General features: G+C 33.9%; 1 protein-coding gene across 4 annotated transcripts in view; it reads right to left on the reverse strand.

Moving 5' to 3' along the window:
• The window catches only part of Grid2 (glutamate ionotropic receptor delta type subunit 2), a 1,411,364-nt gene that overhangs the window by 1,388,682 nt on the left and 849 nt on the right, over window positions 1–21,833 (reverse strand). The window contains exon 1 of one of the 4 annotated variants that reach the window (XM_040293078.2): window positions 21,045–21,146. The exons of the other annotated variants lie outside the window; for them this stretch is intronic. Coding sequence (XP_040149012.1) covers window positions 21,045–21,090 — 46 coding nt within the window. The 5' untranslated portion in view covers window positions 21,091–21,146. Of the gene's footprint in view, window positions 1–21,044; window positions 21,147–21,833 lie in introns of those variants that run through there. 4 annotated transcript variants of the gene reach the window in all.

A 21,833-nucleotide genomic window follows, 5' to 3' on the forward strand; every position in this document is an offset into this window, starting at 1 on the left:
GATTATTATTCAGTACAATCAGCAAACCTCTACTTGTGATTAGGGATATTTAGAGTGGATTTTTCAACAATAATGTGAATAGTGACTTAACTCAATCTTCACGTCCAGTCTCCTCTTTTCTTCTTCAAACATGAGTGAATAAATAATAGTTTGCAAAGACATAAAGAGGAAACATGAAAACTACAAGTTAATGTTGAAAAAACTTCCTGGTAGAAAGTTTTGACTAACTTTTAACTATGATAGTTATAGAAGCACATTCCTAAAAGATACATTTTTGTAGGCATATTTGTTCTTTAAATTTATTCTAAAACATCCATCAAAAATAGCAAAATATTGCTTTAGGTTCCTTGCTATGTTCTTTGTGACCATTATCATAAAATTACCTTTCAAAACCAAAAGAAAAAAAAATAAGATGAAACAAGAAAGGGAAATTCAGGTTTAATGCTAAAGCAAACTTAGTATTCCATTCACTCTTCTAGTGAGATACCAATATTCTTGACATGATTACTTGAGAAGATAGGAAAGGTTAATACAGTAAAGTAGAAGTATAACCACATATAACAAAAGTAACTTATCATCATTTTCCTAATGAACAAGAGAGGTTTCTGCGTTGATTTCTTCCAAAGGTGTACTTTCAACCATTCTGGCTTAATTGCAAAGTGTTTCAAGAAATCCCTGGCTTTATCATGCCACTGAGAGATAAAAATCACATATTTGGCTGATGTTAGCTGAAATGACCTGTCACTCCTTACACCCTTCCCCTGTATGAGTGCTCCTGCAGAGTAAACCATTTAACATGGCACAGGAAGCAGTCCTCCTGCTGCAGCAGAGACCTGGACCACCTGCCGCAGCTAGGCATTCTAAAGGTCATCAACCCTCTTGAATTTGCTTATTGTTTGTTTTTGTTATTATTTGACATTTGACATTTCTCTGTGTGTCTTTCTTTATATAGCCCCTTCTCAAGTGGATAAACATTTATCATTTTATATATTAACATATGTTAGTTCACCAAAAGATATTGGTAGAAATTAACCTTTTCTTTTTCCTTCTTTCCTTTCCTGATAGCTCTTACCTAAACGCAGTGTATCACACTATCAAAGATAAAAATGTGTTCTTGTAAACAATGCACTACAGCTTTCTTTTCCTTTTTGTACACTCTCTTAATCATTACAATTTACTTTTAGTGTGTTTCTGTTCCACAGTGAGAGGAAAAATATGCATGCTCAGAAATAATGTTCAAAGGGTCTACTGAATTAGAGGAAAGCAAGAGGACAGAAAGGCACTAATTAAAAGGGGTCTAAAAATTTCATTTTTAAGAATGTTAATCTAAAGCAGGTATAATATCATTAATTTAAATGATTGACTTAAAACTTTTCTATCATACTAAGAGAAGAATATTGGTCAAGTGTTTTATGTATAATTGCCATAGTCTAATGGAGTGATCTGGTGAATTTGTACATTAGATCAAGGACCATGGGTAACTATCCACTCCCATATTTCACTTGGAAAAGGAGATAAAACCTAGAATATATGTGATGCATGCATGTTTCATTCCTGTCCACTGAAAAATGAGATTGAGAGGACATAAAATACTCTATTTAAGAATAAAAACACAATGTTCAGATAATGCAAAAATAAAGACTTATGCTAGCTTCAAATACTGAAAATAATACCGTGATTATCAAATGGAGTCAAGGGAAGAAATACTTAAAATACTTAAAATAAAGAGGTTGGTAGACATCGAGGATATTATTTATTTCATATTAATTATGAACAGCATATGCCACAACAATGTAACAACCACACATAAAGACAAAACAGAACTATGATTTATGGTTTTTTTTAGATAACAACTTACTAGAAGAAATAGTTCATTCATTTTTTTTTCTTTCAAGTTGATAGAAAATCAAATACAAGGCTTCAGCAACATTAAGATGTAATATAGAAAATCAAATACAAGGTTTCAGCAACATTAAGATATAACAATGTGATAGGAAATGCAGAGGGTCCTCTGGATCACAATGGTCAGAAATTCAGAAGGGGCTCTAAAAAGAGAACCTGGCTTCTTGGTGACTATCTGAGGAAAGAAGTGCTTGGCATACATGAGAACAATATGAACCAAATTAAAACTATTCTTTAGGCAGTTAATAAAGGAAGAGATAAGTGTGCGTATCAGACTTTAAGATTTATCTTCTGTGACTAAGTGAAGCTGGGCAAATTATACAGCATTTGCTAAATTTCCTGTATTCCATCTTCAAAATGGGAATGATTACCACACCAGCATTATTAGGGCTAGTACAATTATATGAAATAATGCCAAGAAAGGGCTTACAATACTTAGTATATGGTGAGTGCTTAATAAATATTACTCATACTATTTTTTTATGAATACAATGAGTATGAATAACAAGTACTATATCATTCTCATTACAGAGAATGGATTTAGTCATTTGCATTGCATCCTTTTGGTACCTTCTATAGAATTCCTTTGGATATCTTCAGAGTAAAAGCAGGCCTAAGGCACTCTATCTATTACATTTAAGATACTGACACTCAAAGTGGGCAAACTAATTGAATGATTCCTTTATACACTATAAAAGTACTTTAGGAAAATTTTATATTCAATAGTGATAATTCTTAAAAAAATACAATTAACACATTTTTCATTAAAATTCCTTTAAGTTAAAATTAAATTATGGACTTTCTATTCAGAGTCCTATACAAATTATGCTGATTTGACTTTGAATGCTCTAACAATTTACTACCCTCTAATCAGTTATAAACCTGTAGAGCTAGTGCTGTTGATTAAAATCACATTAATAGCTCAATTCTGGAAGACAAGACTAGTTTTAGTGAAAAAAGGAACAATTAGTAAATCAGTGCTGGTATGTAAAACTGCCAGGAGAATTAAATGCTTACAAATCACTGTGACTTCTCTCTCTCTTTTTTTTTTTTAAATAAAACACACTTACTTATTCCCTTTAGAATTTTCTTACATAAGCATAAGAAAGGAGAAGTAAACATTTCAATATAGCATATAATAAGAATTTTTTTAAAAAAGAAAGAGACTCGGGGATGTTAATCTAAAGCAGGTATAATATCATTGCTCAGTGGTTAAGTGCCACTGGGTTCAATCTCCAGTACCAAAAAATGAAAAAGGTACTTTTATCTTGTAATGCTTTTATTTGTAATTTTGTATATACTATTATAAGTTAGATGATAAGTTAGATGGTTTTGAAAAGACTTAAAAACTAACTATATCATAAAACAGGTCCTTGCAACAGAAACATCATGGATTTAACTAGAAAGAATTATATCTTATTAAAGGTCTGATGCAAAAAGAGAAAAGAGATAATATATAACTTGTTCTAGGTGTTTCCTGTTATGTTAAACAAATAGCAAAATTCTTTGTTTGAATTTGAAAATGAGAATATAAATAACCCGTGTATTTACAGGCAGTTTTCCTCTTCACTTGACATAATTACAAAAATCAATTAACTCTAGCCTCAAGATATTTGGCATGTGCACAAAACAGTCAGAAAATAAATGTACAATTATTTAAGTAAAACCTATTATATTTATAAAGTTTTGGGGGAAGGCAGGGAAGAAAGAACAAGACCAACTAATATTATAAATTAATTCTCTGCCAGTCACTCTTTCATTCTTTTTAAATTTGTTTTATTTGTTTAATTTACCTTTCATTTTTCCCTTCATGATAGGAAACTATAGCTATACTTTACATATGAAATAAGGTCAAAAAATTGAAATAATTGTCCCTACATGCCAAAAAATTAGAAAAAAATTACACTTGATGGATACATGTGACATGCTCCATGACCATATTCATAAATTAACAAGTAAAGCTCTAAGATTGTAATATATAATCAAATAATATTGACAAATATATCTCCATGTTTATAATCACAGGTACTTCATATATATGATTATAGCATGATCATTTGCACATTCATAAAAACTAATTCAGAATGAAACATGAAAAAAGAAAAGCAGGTTTATTTATACAATTGGATTTTGAGGAAGGAATTTTTCTTATATAGCTATTATTTTGAACTCTCATTTCCAATAATATTGTCAAAAATGGTACTTGCTCAATAAATGACTTTTTAAACTGAAAAGTTTTCTCTTTTCTGAACAAGTGCTTTTTACAATAAACCACAAACTATATTTGACCATTACAAAACTCAACAAACAAGTCCTGATGATAAATTCATGTCTACACTTACATATATAGATCTTTATTTAAAGAAAGTATTAGCATTTTCAATATGCAAATCTTTTGCTAATTTAATATTACTTTAAGGTTTCCTATGGAAATGAAAAGATGCTTTGCAAAGTCATTGTGTGTTTGTAATAAGTCCTCACTGGGGCAAATACAGCGTCCCAAACCTAAGTCTACATTATATGCTGTACAAGAATATAACTAAGAATAGTATAATAGTATATAAAAAATTACAAATAAAAGCATTACAAGATAAAAGTACCTTTTTCATTTTTTAGTACTGGAGATTGAACCCAGCGGCACTTAACCACTGAGCAACATCCCCAGCCTTATTTTTTTTTTCTATTTTAAGACAGAGTTTCACTAAGTTGCATAGAGCCTGGATAAATTGTTGAAGCTGGTCTCAAACTTTCATGCACCACCAGGCCCATCTTGAAAGTATCTTTAAATACCAATTTAAAATATTTTCAAGCAATTAAAATATATACATAGTGACATGTTTGGATATAGACAGAATTTAGATATTTCTGAGGAAAAGTGTTCCAATCTGCTTGTGGCAAGAGAAGGAATGGGATGGAAAGGGGAAAGTAAAATGGAAATAGTAAACTGAGATTTAGATGTAAGCTAGACCCTGCTGGGCACTATAAATACTAAATTCTGAGAAGCTGAGAAGATGGTCACTGTCCCTAGCAGTTTGTAGGAACAATTATACAAAAATTGGGTTAGCTACTTCTTAACATTAATTTCAGTGGGTTTCAAAGGAATTAATTATAGTACTTGAAAGCAATATAGTAAAGCACAGGTAAAATGGATCCTATGTTAATGAAAACAATTATGCAATTCTACATAATTGGACTATTTCTATGTCCTGGCCAATAACCTACATTAATGCTATTTTGATGATGTGAATATATTAGTAGAAATTATGCTTAATAGACTATTTAAAAAGTTCCCAACAATATAGCACTTAGGACACTTAACCTCTCAATTTTCACATCAGCCACAGGAGGACCCTACACTATAGACAATCTCTAATATAAGCTCTACCTGTGAGAGTTCATGAATATCTAATTTCTACAGAGTAGATGACCTAAGGAACAGGGATTACTCAATCCTAAACATAAGTTTGGGTGAAGAAAGGAGTAAGGTTCCAATCATCTTGGAGCACAGTGTAAGATGGATGCTCTCAAATCTAGTTCCACATTTGGAAAAGTGAAAATACAACAAGAAACTGTGGTGCCAGAAGTGAAGAAATAAGTTTTATATGAATTAGGCCAGGAAGAAAATTGAGCAACAGTGTGAGGGTAAGGGACCAGGCAGGTTATCACACAATCACCTCCAGGTGAAAGCAGACTTTGTAATAGAAAAGAAAGGGAAAAAAAAGATGATTTAATAATCTAATGACTTTTGCACCAAATTGCAAAAGAGAGAAGTTCATAGAGGTTGAATAAATGAGATAACACAGTAATCACAGAATAACTCATTCAAAAATCACTAAACAATATTTTATACTTTATCTCCTGTACCAGAAAAAGTCCCATATGCACTTACAAAACTTGGTTAAAACTATCCTACTCTTAACTGAAGTCATTGATATTTTATACTAGAATTATTGAATACATAAAAATTGTCCAAACTGCAGAGTACTTAATGATTTCTCATCTTACAACTACCTTTCCATTTCTTTAAAAACAATTCATAAAAAATTCATTTCATGTGTGAATACTTCTCCATATTTTGCAAAAAAACAATCTGAATCTAGGGGCCAAATGATACAGTTGCCAATATTCAATCAGTTCTGCTAGGAGCTATAGTCAAATATCAGATAGGAAGAACAGATAAACTAAACGAAGCAATTATAGGCACTATTTTCTGGTTTAAAAAAAAAATCTAAATATGTTTGAAGGAAAATAACTTGGGTACTTTTCATCTTTTCTGCTGCCTGTGAAGGGAGAAAAAGACATCCAAGTAATTAAAAATAAACAAAACTTAGGTCCATTTGTTTAATCATATGTCCTTGAACAGGACTTTGAAATTACCCTGCTGATTTGTCCCAGTTTGCTGTCAGTCAGTCCAGTTTGTCTCCTTCACCCAAACAGAAATCTTAATATTACTCCCTTTTACTCCAGAAGAGTGCTGGATTGAATGAATAATGATGAGAACACCATATTTCAAATAAAAGCTAACCAAAGGATGTAGCCAAAATGTCAGAGCTGATTGTCAGAATTAGTGCCAATAAATAACATTTTAGGCTTCTATTTCATGTAAATTTAGAATGAAACATCAACTTTGAAGAACAGTCCATCTTAAATTCAGATACATTTTAATAAAGAATTTCAACTTTGATTTACGTGTTACAGAAAAGCCATCATAATACAACTGAATCAATGCTTTAGGAACACTGAATGAACAGGCAGCCTATCTGGTCTCAGGCATGGCATGTACTTTCTAATGCACAACCCAACTTCTTGACTAGCAGTACATTTAAATTGTCAATTCCATCTCCTGAAGTGCAAGTATGATTTTAATGGTCCACAAATTCACATTCTAAATTTTATTACAATTTATCCATCTAATCAACAAGGTAGAGAAGGTAAACTTGAGATTTTGGGAAATGTCATTAGTTATCCAAAGATTCCATAGTTAGGAAATGAAAAAGCAATCAAAGCAAGATTTGAACATATAACACGACATCAAATCCGGTGTTTGTTTTACTACTCTGTGTAACCCTGTTTAAGAAATAAAAGCATTATCTGAAAGTTCTGAAACACAAATTATCCTTTGATCTATTCTGAACTTAACTTGGAATCAATTAGCTTGGGAGCAAGACTGAAATCCCTGAGAATCTTCCTCCTCACTTAGAGTACTCAGTTTTTGATTCTTGGCTACCTTGCAATGGATCAAGTTAGTAAGAATTAAAGAATATAGGATAGCAAAATCAAATTATAATAATTTCATACCTGAAGTGCTTTTGCAGGATTAAGCATCTACTCTATATTTTTAAAAGAGGCTGAAATACTAGATTCTAAACAAAGATGCAAAGAGGAAAAAAGTGGGCTGGCTTACTGCTATTCCACTTCTCAATATGACCAGAGATTTTACTTACATCAAATAACACTATCTCTTCTTCACATTCTTCTGATTTCACATAGGTATTTACAATTGTCTCCTCTCATCAAAGAACACAGATCCTTAACTATGTAAGCAGGTCTTCTGTGAACTATTCAAAAGAGGCTTAAAGACCCAGCAAGGTCTGTGTGGTATGGTTCTAACTGGAACCTGGCCCTAGTCAGGACTCTATTCCCATCTCAAAACCAAATTTTCTTTTTCCCTAGCTAATTATATTAGAGGAGTGTATGTAAGTAAAATACACAAAATTCTGGAAATGTTTTTATACTTCTATTTCATTCTATAAGAGAATTTTTATTTCATTAATTACTACAATATGAAACTAGTAGTCACACACAAGAAATGAAAATGTTTACTATTTTATTATAACTTTAATGAGCTAAGATTCTGTCAAAGAACATTTTGTTTTAAAACTCTTTTGATGGGAAATACAAATCAAATAATTTAACAACGCCCCTCTCTTACCATTAGTTCCAGATTTTGATTTTTTAAAAAAATACACATTAAGAAACAAGAATAAAGATGCACTCACAAAAAAATCAGTAATGTTATTTAGAATAATTCTGAAATGATAAAAATTCACAGAAAAACTAAAACTCCTGACTCCTGGTATTAAAGAATTAACATATTCTGAATATAAGTAGCTCAAAAAATTTAGCTTCATATTTGAAGTAGGAAGTGACAATTCACCAATGGATCTGAAGGAAAAATTAGGAAATAATGACTAGAAACGTTTCTTTTTTTATGTCAAAATAAGACTGACTAGTATGAAGAATGGCTTTCTCCAGCTGAGGCAGGAAAAGGGATTACAGGAAAGCTTCTGTCTAGGATACCAAAATCATTTTGAGTTCAACACTGAACTGTTTCTCTCCTCCTGAGACAGCTCCTCTTTCTCTGTTTCATGGGTTGATAAAGGACATCAGCATTGACTCCATCACTCAAGCCCTCCCTTGACAATGATGTGGGACTTTGATCTTTTACTCTCTCATCTACCTAAGGATCAACGTGGTGGATGTAATCTCCATAGCCTCCTGCCTAGAGAAACTCTTCTCTCCAAGTCTATTTGTAGTTGCTTGGCACAGGCCTACACTGGCACATATCTGGAGTACTGAAAGGTCTTTTAACTGGTCTCATGTACCATACTGTCAGTGTTATGACCTGGTAACACAAGTCAGGCATCTCTCTGCCTAAATAATTTAGAAAATTCCTCTGGGACCTGCAGGGATCTTTCAAACATACAGATTCCTCTCTTGCCATATCCCATGTTGTAACTTTTAAGTTACTCAATACTTCCCTATTTATCCAGATGATTTTATCATTCCATGGCTTTGATCTCTACCCTCACCAGCTATGGTTTCTCATAACATATTTATAACATATTTTAGAGTTCACTGAGCATAGTTATACACAGTGTCATTTTGTCCTCAAACTGGCTCAGCCAATATGGGAGCCACTGCTACTGCTCCCAATTAAAATTCAGAAGTTAAGGTTGTGAAATCAAGTTTGGGTTTACAATAACAACTGCAATATTTTATCACGGTCAGTGGTGTTTCTATTGCTACACCAGTCCTTTAGATTCAAAGAACAATAAATATTGTCTCTGACTCCTCTGCCTCATAAGTCTTCCTCTTACATGCTAGTATTATTTTTTTCTCTACTTTGTCTGGACAGATAATACTAAAATATACAAGCTAAACAGCACCAAACATAAAGAAAAACATTTTCCCAAGGGGTAGACTGAGGGTACTCCATCAGCTTCAATGACCTGCCAGCTCAGCCAGGCATCTACCTTGCTAATTTCAGACACCAAAGCTCTGATGGACCCAAGACTACAAAAGATCCTCTTCTGTGCTTCTAAGGTTGCTGTGTAGAAGCTTTTCTTCATCTTATTCTGATTTGTATAGATTAAAATGAACTCTTCCATTTGGAAAGTTGAACTAGGACCACATCATGAAATTCAATCAACTGCAGGAAGCTCTTTTTCTTATCATCATTGTAGTATGCAGTTTGTACTTGGAGTGAAGAACACTTAAAAATACTGAAATACCAATGAGACATCAATATCTCTTTGGAAAATTAATGAAAGAATTACCCATAATTTTTTATCCAAGGTTAAGCTACAGGTTGTTAATAGTAGTACAATATTGATTTAAAAAAATACTATACATTGAGCTAGCTGGGCACAGAAATTGTGCACCTCTAATCATGGCTACCCATGAGACTGAGGCCAAAGCCAGCCCGGGCAAAATAACAAGACCTCACCTTAAAATTCATCATATAAAATATTTAAAAATATGTATTATAAAATATTAAAAGTCATGAAATATTCCAGTTACCCCTAATAGCATATAAATGGTTGCTTTCTCTGTGTATTTCTTCTTCTTTTCTATCTCACTTGAACTCCTAAGAGCACTATGCTAAAAGAGAAAGAAAAATGCAAAGACCTAGTCCTGAAGGCAGAGGATGCAACTTGCTTGCGGAATGTATCACAGACATCTCCACACTTGAACACAGAGCTCTGAATTATTCCTAGTGTTGTTGCTCAGTGATCCTGGCCAATGGTAAGCATTTTCTTCCCCTCCAAAGAAGGCAAGAGACTGAGCCATCATTAAGTGGTGGATAGACCTGAAAGGAAAACTTTATTCCATAACCCAAGTTAAACTGCATTGCAGTGATGGATTTCTCTGAACAAAAGCAGTTATGGATACACCATTACTTACCCAAAAGAAATTTTTTTAAAAAAGAAAAAAGTATAAAAATAAAATCAATACTTGTGAAATCACCACCCAGCCCAATAAATAAAATAGGCAAAAATGCTGAAGCCATGTATCTCGCCTTGATTGTTTAACTTTCCCTTTTTCTCTTTTCTCCTAATCAATCACTGACCAGAGTTTTTTCATTTATCTTTTCTCTGTGCTTTACAGCTTTTTTATAAGAAGGTAATATTCAAATTCATCCTCTTGGTCTAGAATATAGCATCAGCTGGAGGCCAAATTGTTCATAGAATGTAGATACTCAGTACATAATGTATATTGATAGGAATGTCAATTCAACAGTTTATACATAATTACCTAATGTGTTTAAGAAGTATAGCTGAAATCTATATTTCACTTTTTAAAATAAAGAAATAAACAATCAAACACTATAAACCTGGCTCTCCACAGTTTCACTCCCAAAGAGCATTCTTTTCCCAATAATAATATTCTTAACTCTGGTCCCAGTCTTTGTCATTGTAATTCAGCATGTTCCTCCTTGGTGGCCTAGAAGCTTCACTCATCTAAGGAGCTCAGCAGCCAAGAGCAAATTCTGTCTTCAGAATGTGGGCAATATTTTGAGAAAATAAAACTGTTTCTTCTCAGCAAGTTTGTGCATATGAGCATTCAGGGGCTGATTTTCCGGTTTATAGATTATCTAAAACCCTTTGCTCCTTTTTTCTTGCTTTTGGCCATTTCACTGCTCATTAGCATTGCCACTGAAGAGTGGACAGGAAACATAAAAAGAAAGAATCAAAGCAGTTTTGCTATATATTAACTGTTTATCAACCACCACCACAACAAAAATCTTATGAAGAAAAATGTTAAGTATTGGCCAGCTACTTTTTGAATGTCAGTTTTCAATATTGGTCCTATGTTCCACTTCAACATAATTAAAAGTAAGCATAAATGTGTTTTCCAAATAATACTATGCCACTTGTAAAGGAACAGGACTCTCCTTGTGTTGCAGTATGATTTTCCCCTTTATTTGCTAGAGTATTAAAAAAAAAGTACAGACTAGCAATATGAAAGAGTTATGTAATATTAACTTCAAAATGAGAGGAAAAAAAAGACATGTAATTAATCTGTACCCAAGAAACCATGCTCTGTGCAATGTCTGATATATGGTAGGTACTAAATTTAGAAAAAAAATCTCATTAGTTTAATTAATTACACAGTAACTAGATTTAAGGCTTCCTTTTCTGTCACTTGATTTTGTGGCATAACTGCAGGTATCTATGATGCAAAAAAAAAAAAAAAAAAAAAGGAAATCCTTGTGGAAAATGGTGGATACCCTCCCTTAGCTCTGACTTTGGTATGATTGTACTGGCTTTGCAATCTAAAGCTACACTAAAGTGAATGACAAACTATTAGAAGCCTGAGTAGAGAGATTCCTGTTATAAATGCAGACTATCCATAAAGGACAAACTCCTCATTCAATTTATAAGGTTTTCCTGAAATACATGTCTATTTTATGGCACCTTCAGGCTATCATAAACATGGTAGTTACTGAGTGACCTCAGTCTTTAGTGCCATAGTAAACCTACTCTAGTCATCCTACCAAAAGTCTTGACTTGTTCCACCTTCAATTTTATAATATTAAAATATTTTCTCAACGGGTCAATACACCTAAAAAGTCTTAAATAATATTATTATTAAATAATAAGAAGAATTAGCATAAGAAATAGGTCTTATTTGACTACTTAGGTTAGATATAACAGGACTATGGAAAAATTTACTAAAACTCCCCAAAATGTCATATCAGTTTATATGTGACCCTAACAATAAATATCCTGTAAGTGGAATGTGACTTTGTACATCATGATTACTCAGCTGGAAAATAATAAATTACATAAAATTTCCAAAACTCACCATGACTACACCATCAGGGAAAAGAAGAGCAGTCTCACTCAAGTCTGTGTGTGAGGCATCACCCTCACTAATGAGGTATTAAAAATTTAAAAGCAATGTTCTTAAGAAAAATATAATAGCTCTCACATAGACTATTCCTACTTTGATCTATGCTAGAGCTATTGGTATATCTAAAAAGAAAACCCAAAGGTCTCTAGTTATTACCATTCACAGAAACAGCAAAGAAGATCTAGACTCTGACTAGCAAGACAGCAATTGCTGCTACACCATTAACACAATTTTGTATGTTGTCAGATTGTGGAGATTATCAGCAGGATGAATCAGTCTTCTAGATTTTAATTAATCTCAAACTACATGCAACAGAACAACAGAACTGGCTCTCTTGCCTCACATTAGCCTAAAATATTACCTGGTCTTTGACTTTAAGATACTATGGCAATCTAAAATGTGCTGGCCATGGGATATGACATTATAATGATGTTGAGATTAAGTATATTAAGCACCTCACCAAATTTAGGTGTTCATTTCCAACTATGTTTGGATTTAAATCTGCATAGCAATTCCTTTAAATGATTACCTCTCGACATCCCAGAAAGTTAAGAGACTAGTAAATTCAAAATATCTTTTTTAAAAAAGTTTTAGCTGTAGATGAATACAATACCTTTTATTATTTTATTTATTTTTTTAATGTGGTGCTAAAGATGGAACCCAGTGTTTCATTCTTCTGAAACAAGCACCCTACCACTGAGCTACAATCCAAGCCCTGAAAATATCTTTTGATGTTCTATATTTCATTAATTTTTTTCATCAGCTTCAGTCATAACATACTTGGCTTTTTTCTTCTTTTAATTTTTCTCAGTCATTGCTGATTCCAAACCACAAGCCTCCCATATGTTCATCCTTCACATATTCCATGTTTATACTCAATTAATAGATATAACCAAGCAAAAACAATCATTTAACATTCATATTACATTGTTTCCATAAAACATTTTCATATAAGAGATAGCAAAAAAATGACAACACAGAAAAATATAATTCACCCACTACTGACATTCTTATTTTAATATATTCTTATTTGAAGCACAAAATCAATGTAACATACAGAACTTATGGGGATATTAATAGACCAATGAAGGAACTAAGATTCATTTTTAAAAGGATGAATTCTGAGGTCAGAAAATTTAGAACATTTCAGTTTCTCATTTTCACCTATGACTGAAAATCTGTCAGCTGATATAGCACAAACAGAATTGAAAGATCCATAAAAAGAAGTATTGAATTGTGACCCTGAAAATTAACATAATATGAATTTCTTTCATCAGTTTAATTTATATGCTGTGATGATAAAAAAACTGCCCTGTACAATGACTATATTCTTTCAAAAATTGTTTCTAAATGATGGTAAGCTAATCAAATGCATGACAGCATTTATTTAGAAGAAACCTACAATCAATTCAAATGTGCCTACTGTAAGCAAGAGGATTTTATGCTGTTTCAATACCATATCAGATAGAAATATTGTATATTCTTAAAATTAGAAATTAACAATAAGTAAAATATTTATTCTATTTGTATTGGTATATCAATACACCTTAACACATAATCCACTCATAATTTCAGGTAAGAAATTTCCATTATAATCTGGGAAACTATACAAAGGAAAACAGCAAGAAAAATTAGTTGAGTGTGTTTCAGAGAGCTCTTGTAGACCCTTTCTCAAGCTAATTTCAGTAGATTTGGCCCAGTAACACTGGATCCAAGATTTAAAGAAAGAAAAATGAAGAAAGAAAAAAAAAAACAAAGTTCAGCACTATTCAAACACTTGTTATCCAAACTCAAGGAATCAAGTAAGTTTGCAGATAGAGAGGTATCTTATTTTCAAATCCTCTTACTGATAATCCTCTTATGATTGAAACTTTTTTTAAAAAAATTACCATATATAACATAACTCCCACTTAAGAAGTAATGCTGCCCTTTCTGTTCACCACTACCACCACTCTCTTTCCTCCCATTTTGCCAAACTAACAGTATTCCTTATATCCCATTAAATCTTGGAATCCTCTCCAATCATTATTTTATCACTTCCAGCTTACTAAGAACACTGTTTTCAGGACAGGTCAAACCCAGTAATAAAGGCTCAATTTTCATACATATACACTTTGAGTTGCTCACTTCCTCTTTTCTAGAAATATTTTCCTCGAGAACACCACACAGGACTGGTTTCCCTTTCACCACACAGGCCACTCCTCTCTCTTTTCCTGATCCTCTTCCCCTCCCTGACCGCTGCATTTTGTAATGGTCATGTCTTGCAGCTCTTCTGTCCCCACACTTTTTCCTCTCCCAGCTTTACAATGATGAATTCCAAATGCAGAGTTAAAGTTCCAAATTCACCCCTAAATTATACTTCTATAATCAACTGTCAACTTAATTCTCAAATTTAATATTCTAACATAAATATAAAATTTAACAAGTACAATTTTGATCTCTACCTAAAACTTGCTCATTTCCTCATAGTTCCACTTTAACATTAAGGCCTTTCACACCTTGCTTCAAGAAAAAAAAAAAAAAAGGCTTTGGAATCCTCTTTATTTCCTATGGATTTCTACTCCAAACAATCCATGAGAAAATCTACTTCTTCTCATTTTAAATTATATATAGTCTGACAACAGCTTTTCTGGTTGAGCTACCAACTAGAATTTGCTTTCAAAGTGTCTTTATTCTATCTAGTTCATCAAAATGGAGGTTAGCTTTCTAAAATACAAGCCAATTCATACTATGCACTTGATCTCAACCCATATAGACCTAAAAGATCCAGATACACCATGACCTGTAAGTCCCTACAGGATCTGCCCTAGTTGCCTCTCAGACCTCATTTCTACCTCCTGCTTTGTTCATTAAATTGTACTCAGATTACTCAAATTGGCTTTCGAATGTTCTCTAAACAAATTAAGCTGCTTCCTTAGTGTCTCCTCTCATTGCCATTGCCCTTGCAATGCCCTCTCCCTAAAATCCCTCTTTATCAGATATCCTCAAGGCTCACTCCTTTTCTTTGAATCAAGTCTCTTCTTCAATGATCATCTTCTCAGAGAGGCCTTCCCAGCTACCCTCTCCAAAACAGCATATTTGATCACACATCAATCCCTCCTTTTTCTTGGTAGGATTTATCACAACCCAATATTGTATCATACATTTTATGATTTTTCTCATGGTCTCCCTCCTGAGAATAATGGCTTGCTTTTACAACATTTTAATTCTAGGAACTAAAAGCAGTGCTAAATAAAGAGTAGTTTGACAATGAATATTTGCTGAAAGAGCTTTCTCCCAATTAGCACACATACTGCATGTTGGTAGTAATGCCTATATTACACTGTAGTTTTAGCAATATTAACTTCTAAAATCATAATTTTGATAATGAAGTAAATGATTTATTTAAGGTTACTTAGACAAGTAAGGTATTTAGAGAAGTATTATTTTTATTTATTTATTCATTTATTTGGAGTTATTTTGCTATGAATAAAAAAGGATAAAAAATTGCTATTTCAATTAAATTGAATTTTACAAATACAAATATTTGTAAGTAAGGGATCTGATTGGGAAGTAATTTAAGTATTTTTAACACACATAGGGAGGCCTATAAGTGCTTAGCTTCTGATGTGCACTTTCCTTCTATCTACTTAGGAAGCTTTCCATGAACAACCTAGCCTTAGGTCCGTGTTGATGTCTACTTGGTGAATAGTAACAGCAGAAAAATGTGGAACAGAAGACCAACATAATAAGAACCCTACTTGATCATTTCTTTCTAATCTGCAGGTTTGAATGATCTCAAGCTTAGTTATATTCCTGTTGTACTTCCAGTTTTTAAGTTCTGCAGACTGGCATAGAAGGTACTGTTAGAACGTAAGACTCATGCCCCTAGGCAGCCTTAATGAGCACTAGTTTGTGGTGTGCTATAGAAGTAACACTGTATGTAATGCCTTAGAATTAATGAATCACATTGACTACATGGTCAGGAGAAAAGGTTTACCCAGACAATTTCTTCCTGGTAGTCCTCAATATAGAAATTTTTCTTCATTTTAGTTTATATGATTTGGGAGCTTTCATGAATATTGGTCTAAATCTTGTTTTAGGAGTGATAAAAATTAGACTAAAGAAATTAAATACATTTTCAATATTTTTCAGTCAGCTATTTATAATATTGGAATTTAGCCCCAAATTTTCTAGATTTGAACCCAGAACACATTCTTATAAAATTTTAATATTCTACCTGTTTTCACAATCACCTGAAATTTGTATCCATACCTCTCAGACTTCATTTGTACTTCCTGCTTTGCTCATTAAATTGTACTCAAATTACTGAAATTGGCTTTCAAATGTCCAAATGTTCTCTAAACAATGAACTGAAAATGACTGGAATACATAAAGTCCTTAATCAATCCTAGTACTACTTAGTATTTTTCTTTATCCTTTAGACATCTACCTGATTACTTAATTTTATTCCAAGTTTCTTATAACACATTTCCATCTACTAATTATCAATTAATATTGAAATAGGATAGTCTAACATAAGACAAACTGTTCATTCCTTTAACCTAGTTTCACATTCTCTATATGATTTTGATAATGTTGAAACTAAATTAGCCAATTGAAAGGTGACTTAAATTGCATCTTCCATTATTCTTATAATGGGATATGCTAGAAGGAAGGTTGTCCTTTAAAAAAATTAAACAGAGAAATTACTAAGTGATAATAGACTCCAGTTTCATATGGTCAAATAAACCCTATGGTTGGGGTAATGGTGGTAGTAGTGGTGGTATCTCTGTGCAGTAAACTGATACAATATCTAAGAAATAATATTAAACAGGCAAATGTTATATGAAAGCATATATGATTGATCATTCACAAAACTTAATGTTTGGCATGCATGGGTAAACCTTTTCTCCTGACCATGTAGGTGTTTTTTCTTTTTTCCAGCTCCATTTATGTATGTTTCAAGTCACAAACATCAACCAGATTGGAACTCCATGCATTCCATAGGTAAACAGAACCACCTAGCTAAAAAATGCCTAATAAACTACTTTATTCACTAATTTCTGTTTAAACAACACTATTAGGCATACTTGAATCCTTCCTGGTGTCTTTATTTTCACAGAAAATAAGTATTAGTTTAATTATATGTTTCTGTTCTATTTTAAATTTGTGGAAAAATTACATCATGATTTGGCAATCTAATTTATCTGGAAAGTAATAGGTGTTAATGTGTTTTATAATAACATTCTTATAAGAATAAGAGGGAGAATATTATCCTTTCTCATTTGAAAATAAAAACCACCTGTATCTGACTACATTACAAACCTCATTAAATGGTATGTTTTTCTGAAAATTTAAAAACTATTTCATGTAGTTTTCAAGTATGAAAACAAAGGTAGAGCTCAGAATGCAGTGACACCTAATGGCAAACCTATCTTTATAGGCCATAAATGTATTTTCTAATAAACATTGCATTTGTTGCTACTCACCTACATGCTATTATCTGAAATGTGATTATGATCCAATAGAAATGAGTGTCTTACTTCTTAAAAGTCATATATGGGGGTGGATGGAAAAAGAAAAATCTTCTAGACTATATCAAGTATGATATTTAAATTACCATATCCCATTAAGATGAACTTGTAGTATGACAAAATGAGCCTTGGAGAACTGAATTAAATGAACTGCATCTTCTATTGCCCCTAAAAATTTCAACTTGTTTCTGTTTGTGGGTAAATCAAAAGCTAATCACTTTGATTTTTATTTATATTTGAATTAAAATTTATAGGAGATATTTAATGGATATTTAGTGAATTTCATCTGGAGTTGAAAGCAAAAGCCCTTAGTGAAATGGTTATGTCATACCATAGTTGATATTTTTGATCAATAATAACATTGTCTAACTTAGTGATGCACACCTGAATTGTGCTTCCAGTAAATCTATTAATGATATAAAAATAAATAATAGAAAAGTATGTGTCTTAATACTTTCTGGTAGTTTCCAATATTTATCCAGAAGATCGCAATCAAACAACTACACTAACTAGCAAAAGAATTAAAAAGTCATTGAGTTATACAGTGCAAAGAGTCCCTGATGAATCCTGGGGTTATCATTAACCAGTAGAAATCATTTACAAACTGAAATGGAAAAAAAAATCATTGTAAGAGACCCAGAATACTTTCTGGGAATATCTTTATATTCTGTGTTTGATAAAATAGTACTCAATTCAAAATTAAGGAAAACTGATGTTTTAAATTTACCATCGATTATCATTTTGAACGTGTTGACATATTTTACTCACCCAATTTTGTACTATAATTTGAGCATTCTCCTGATGAAAATATTATGTGAATTGTCTCAGGCTTCTCAAATATTCTGTGAATTGTCTTAGACTTCTCATAATGTCAGAGTTGATGATTATTATCTCAGAGGATTAAGTATCATCTGCTTATGAGAAAATCATGAATAAATGCTTCTGTTCTACTCCCTGTTGACATAAGGTATTTTACCATGACTGATAACAACCAAACTATGTCAGTGATTTGTGTAATATATGAATAAGTACAGTACTTGAATGTTCTCTTGTAGAGATATATAACTGAGGATTGCTAATTTACAATCAGTTCTGTGAGCACAGGAACCAGATAAAGAAATGAGCATATATATTAAACTGTAAAAACATGAGATCCTCCATATTAGATATGAAGCAAAACACAAACTGCAGTTGACTGGAAATGCCACCTAATCCCTGCTTAATTAAAGCAGTACTCAAAACTCCTGTTGTATTTAGGGAGTAAAAAGTGGGGGACGACTGATGTATGAAGAAAATAGCAGTCAGCGTGGCTAATCTCAAAGACTTGGGAGCTTTCTAGCTACATAAATCAGAGCGACTTCTGAATAGCCTCATAAAACACCATATCATTGCCATTCCACTCACGACTTTTTGGTTCTTCCTACAGCATGCAGATCATTAGGAAACTTCTAAGCAATCAAGTAATGTGGGTCTGATGAAATTACTCAATCAATGCATAGACTCAAAGTAGAAGCATAATTCAAAATTGCATAGTTTATATGTCTAAAGACCTTTCTTTTATCAGGGCAAAAAGATCACAATAGAGGCAATTCATTTCAAAAAACACTATTTTATATATGCATGTGTGCACATATATATTGAGCAAGTATGTGCAACTCTTAAATATCACTCAAATAAGATTTAACAGAAACTCAGAATAATTGCAATATTATGCATTTTGAGTGAAATAAACAATTTCACTTCACTCATTACAATTTAACCATTATATTTCATCATTACAGTGAGCTCCTGTGTTTAATATATATCATTGACTTTATTAAACTACCTACATGAAGAAAAACCAAAGAGAAATAAGGTGAGAATTTTCATACCTAAAATCTGTTCCAACACCAAAAGGATTCAATATTTTAAGAACCTATTACAGCAGTGTCTTTTTATCTTGCCAGTTTGCCTGAACTACCTATCGCAGCTACTTTCTGCATGAACACATCACAGGAGGATGGGAAAGCCTCTCCTTTCTATATAACTCCTTATATCTCTATAATTGAAATTTCCTTTCCCTACAGTTTCATCACTTTTATCCCTTCAGCCCTAAACTAATACATTTCCCCCATAATCATATTTCTCATTAAGTATTTAAATGAAAGCAATCACCTCCAAAGAAAATTCTCGTATCCTATTCAACTAAGTAAAATGATCCAATGCATGTTAACTGGTGACTTATAATTTTAATATCAACCGCAGTTTTTAATTTTTCACACTTTTGCTGAGAGTGGGGGTGGAGGAAGATGAGGCTTTTAACCTCCAAAACACAAGTTAACCATCTTTCAATATATTATAAAAGGTCTGAAACTTTTGAAACAATCTGTTAACTTCATTGCAATATTTGGGAGTCCATAAAAGAAACGAATTCTCTGTCTAATGTACAGATTGCATTCAAGTCAAATTAATTGAAAAGTTAACTATTTCTTTTAGTGGGAGGTGCACAGGTTAATGCATACAACTAGATTTCTAAAGAAATCTGTAATTTGTAACCAGTTACTTTTTAATATTCTGATTATAAAGTAAGCCATGTCACAGTGATGAAGAATATACAAAGGAAAAAATACAACATATTTGCTATATTTTAAAAATGTCCAAACTACATTGCAAAATAGTATACATTTAGTGAACGATAGCAAGAGCTGTAGGTGTTTGTAAATAATGTCTTTATCACGTAGACCACGGAATAAGCAATAAAATAAGCATTTATCCAAAAGCTTCCCTTCTGAGAGATGAGAAGCATAGGTCAGAAACCCTTTATCAAAAATGAATATAAAAGGTATATGATTATATACCTTCATTCCTGCTCCAGTCATTTACAACTAGATATAAATATATTTCCTTTCCTTAAGAGGAGCTTGGTTCATTTCTGAACACTTATCAGAACATTACTGACCCCCTCAATGAGATAACAATTTCTCCCTGTAAAGTTCTGAACCCACAGGCACAGACAAAACGGGATCCAGCAGGTAAGTTATCTAATGCTTAATTTACTTAATGTACAAGAGCAAGGTTTTCTGAATCCTGACCTCATTACCCCTTGCACAGAGGGATATACAATCTCATTGCTATAAATGATAGAGAATGGCAGACATGTTTACAAAGATAGCCTCTGAGACCAAGAGAGGGAGCCCCCTGGAGCTAAGGGTCTGGCCGCTCTGGGCACGCACACCAGGCACAAGCCCCTTGCTTGCGAGAGAGCACAACCTCCACCTGAAGCAGGTTCTCCTACCAGGCGTGTGTGTGTGTGCGCGTGTGTGTGTGTGTACACGCGAGCGCGCGCGTGTATGTGGTGTGCAGTCAGGAACAGGGGGACAGAAAGGGAAGAAGCTGTGACCCATCTGTCGCCTGGATTTGAAGAATACTAAGCCGTGTGGGTAGATAAAAGTCCTGTGCCCAGAAAAATTCCCCAAGAGGGGCCTCTCTGCAGCCCAGCCAACGAACCTTGCTTGCCCCGGGAGGCGAATTTCCGAAAAGGAAATCGTCGCATTAACGCAGAAAAGGCTGCAAGAGCTCGTCTCCACTGAGCTCTCACGGATTAGCAAGTGAGAAGAGTTGGAGCCTGAAGCTGCGAGCGCTGTGCATGATAATGACGTGCAGCCCCCACCCGCCCCCGCCTGCCCGCCGCGGCTAGTCCTGGCCCGTCTGGTTGTCAATAGGTGGGGCCACGAGCATCTCTAGCCGGCACGGCGGTCCTTCCCGGAGTCTGGGCACCCAGCCTTAACCCAAGTGCCTTAGCTCCCCGCCTTGCGCAGCAACTCGGAGTTGACTGGGAGACGGGGTGAAGCGGGTATCTGCGAGGTAGCCCACGAGAGCGGCCTGAGCGCGTTTGCTTCCCGCGTTTCCCAAGCGCCCAGGGGCCAGTTTCGCCGCCGCGCCAGGCTGAGAGCGAGCGTGCAAGGCGGAGAGGCACTGGGCTCCCAGTGCTCCGATACACTGCCGCCAGCCCCTCCTGCCACCGCCTCGGCGACTCAGCGCGAGGACCGGAAAGCCAAGAAAAGAGAGAGGCTGGGGGCGCGTCAGGCACCCCGTCACCATCGCACTACGCTGCGGCGAACTCAGTCGGCTCACGTTGCAAAACCACCTGTTCGAGCCGAAGGGAGCTCCCCTCACCCCTTACCCCAGTTCTTTTCGCCTCACAGGTGACACCTCCTTGGCTCCCCAAAGATAATTTTTATTTTTTTTTTGAAATGGAGCAAATGTACATCCGGGGAAAATATGGAAGGTAGAGTC

The sequence above is a fragment of the Ictidomys tridecemlineatus genome, chromosome 9 (genome assembly GCF_052094955.1).
Source record: "Ictidomys tridecemlineatus isolate mIctTri1 chromosome 9, mIctTri1.hap1, whole genome shotgun sequence".
Taxonomy (NCBI): Eukaryota; Metazoa; Chordata; class Mammalia; order Rodentia; family Sciuridae; genus Ictidomys; species Ictidomys tridecemlineatus.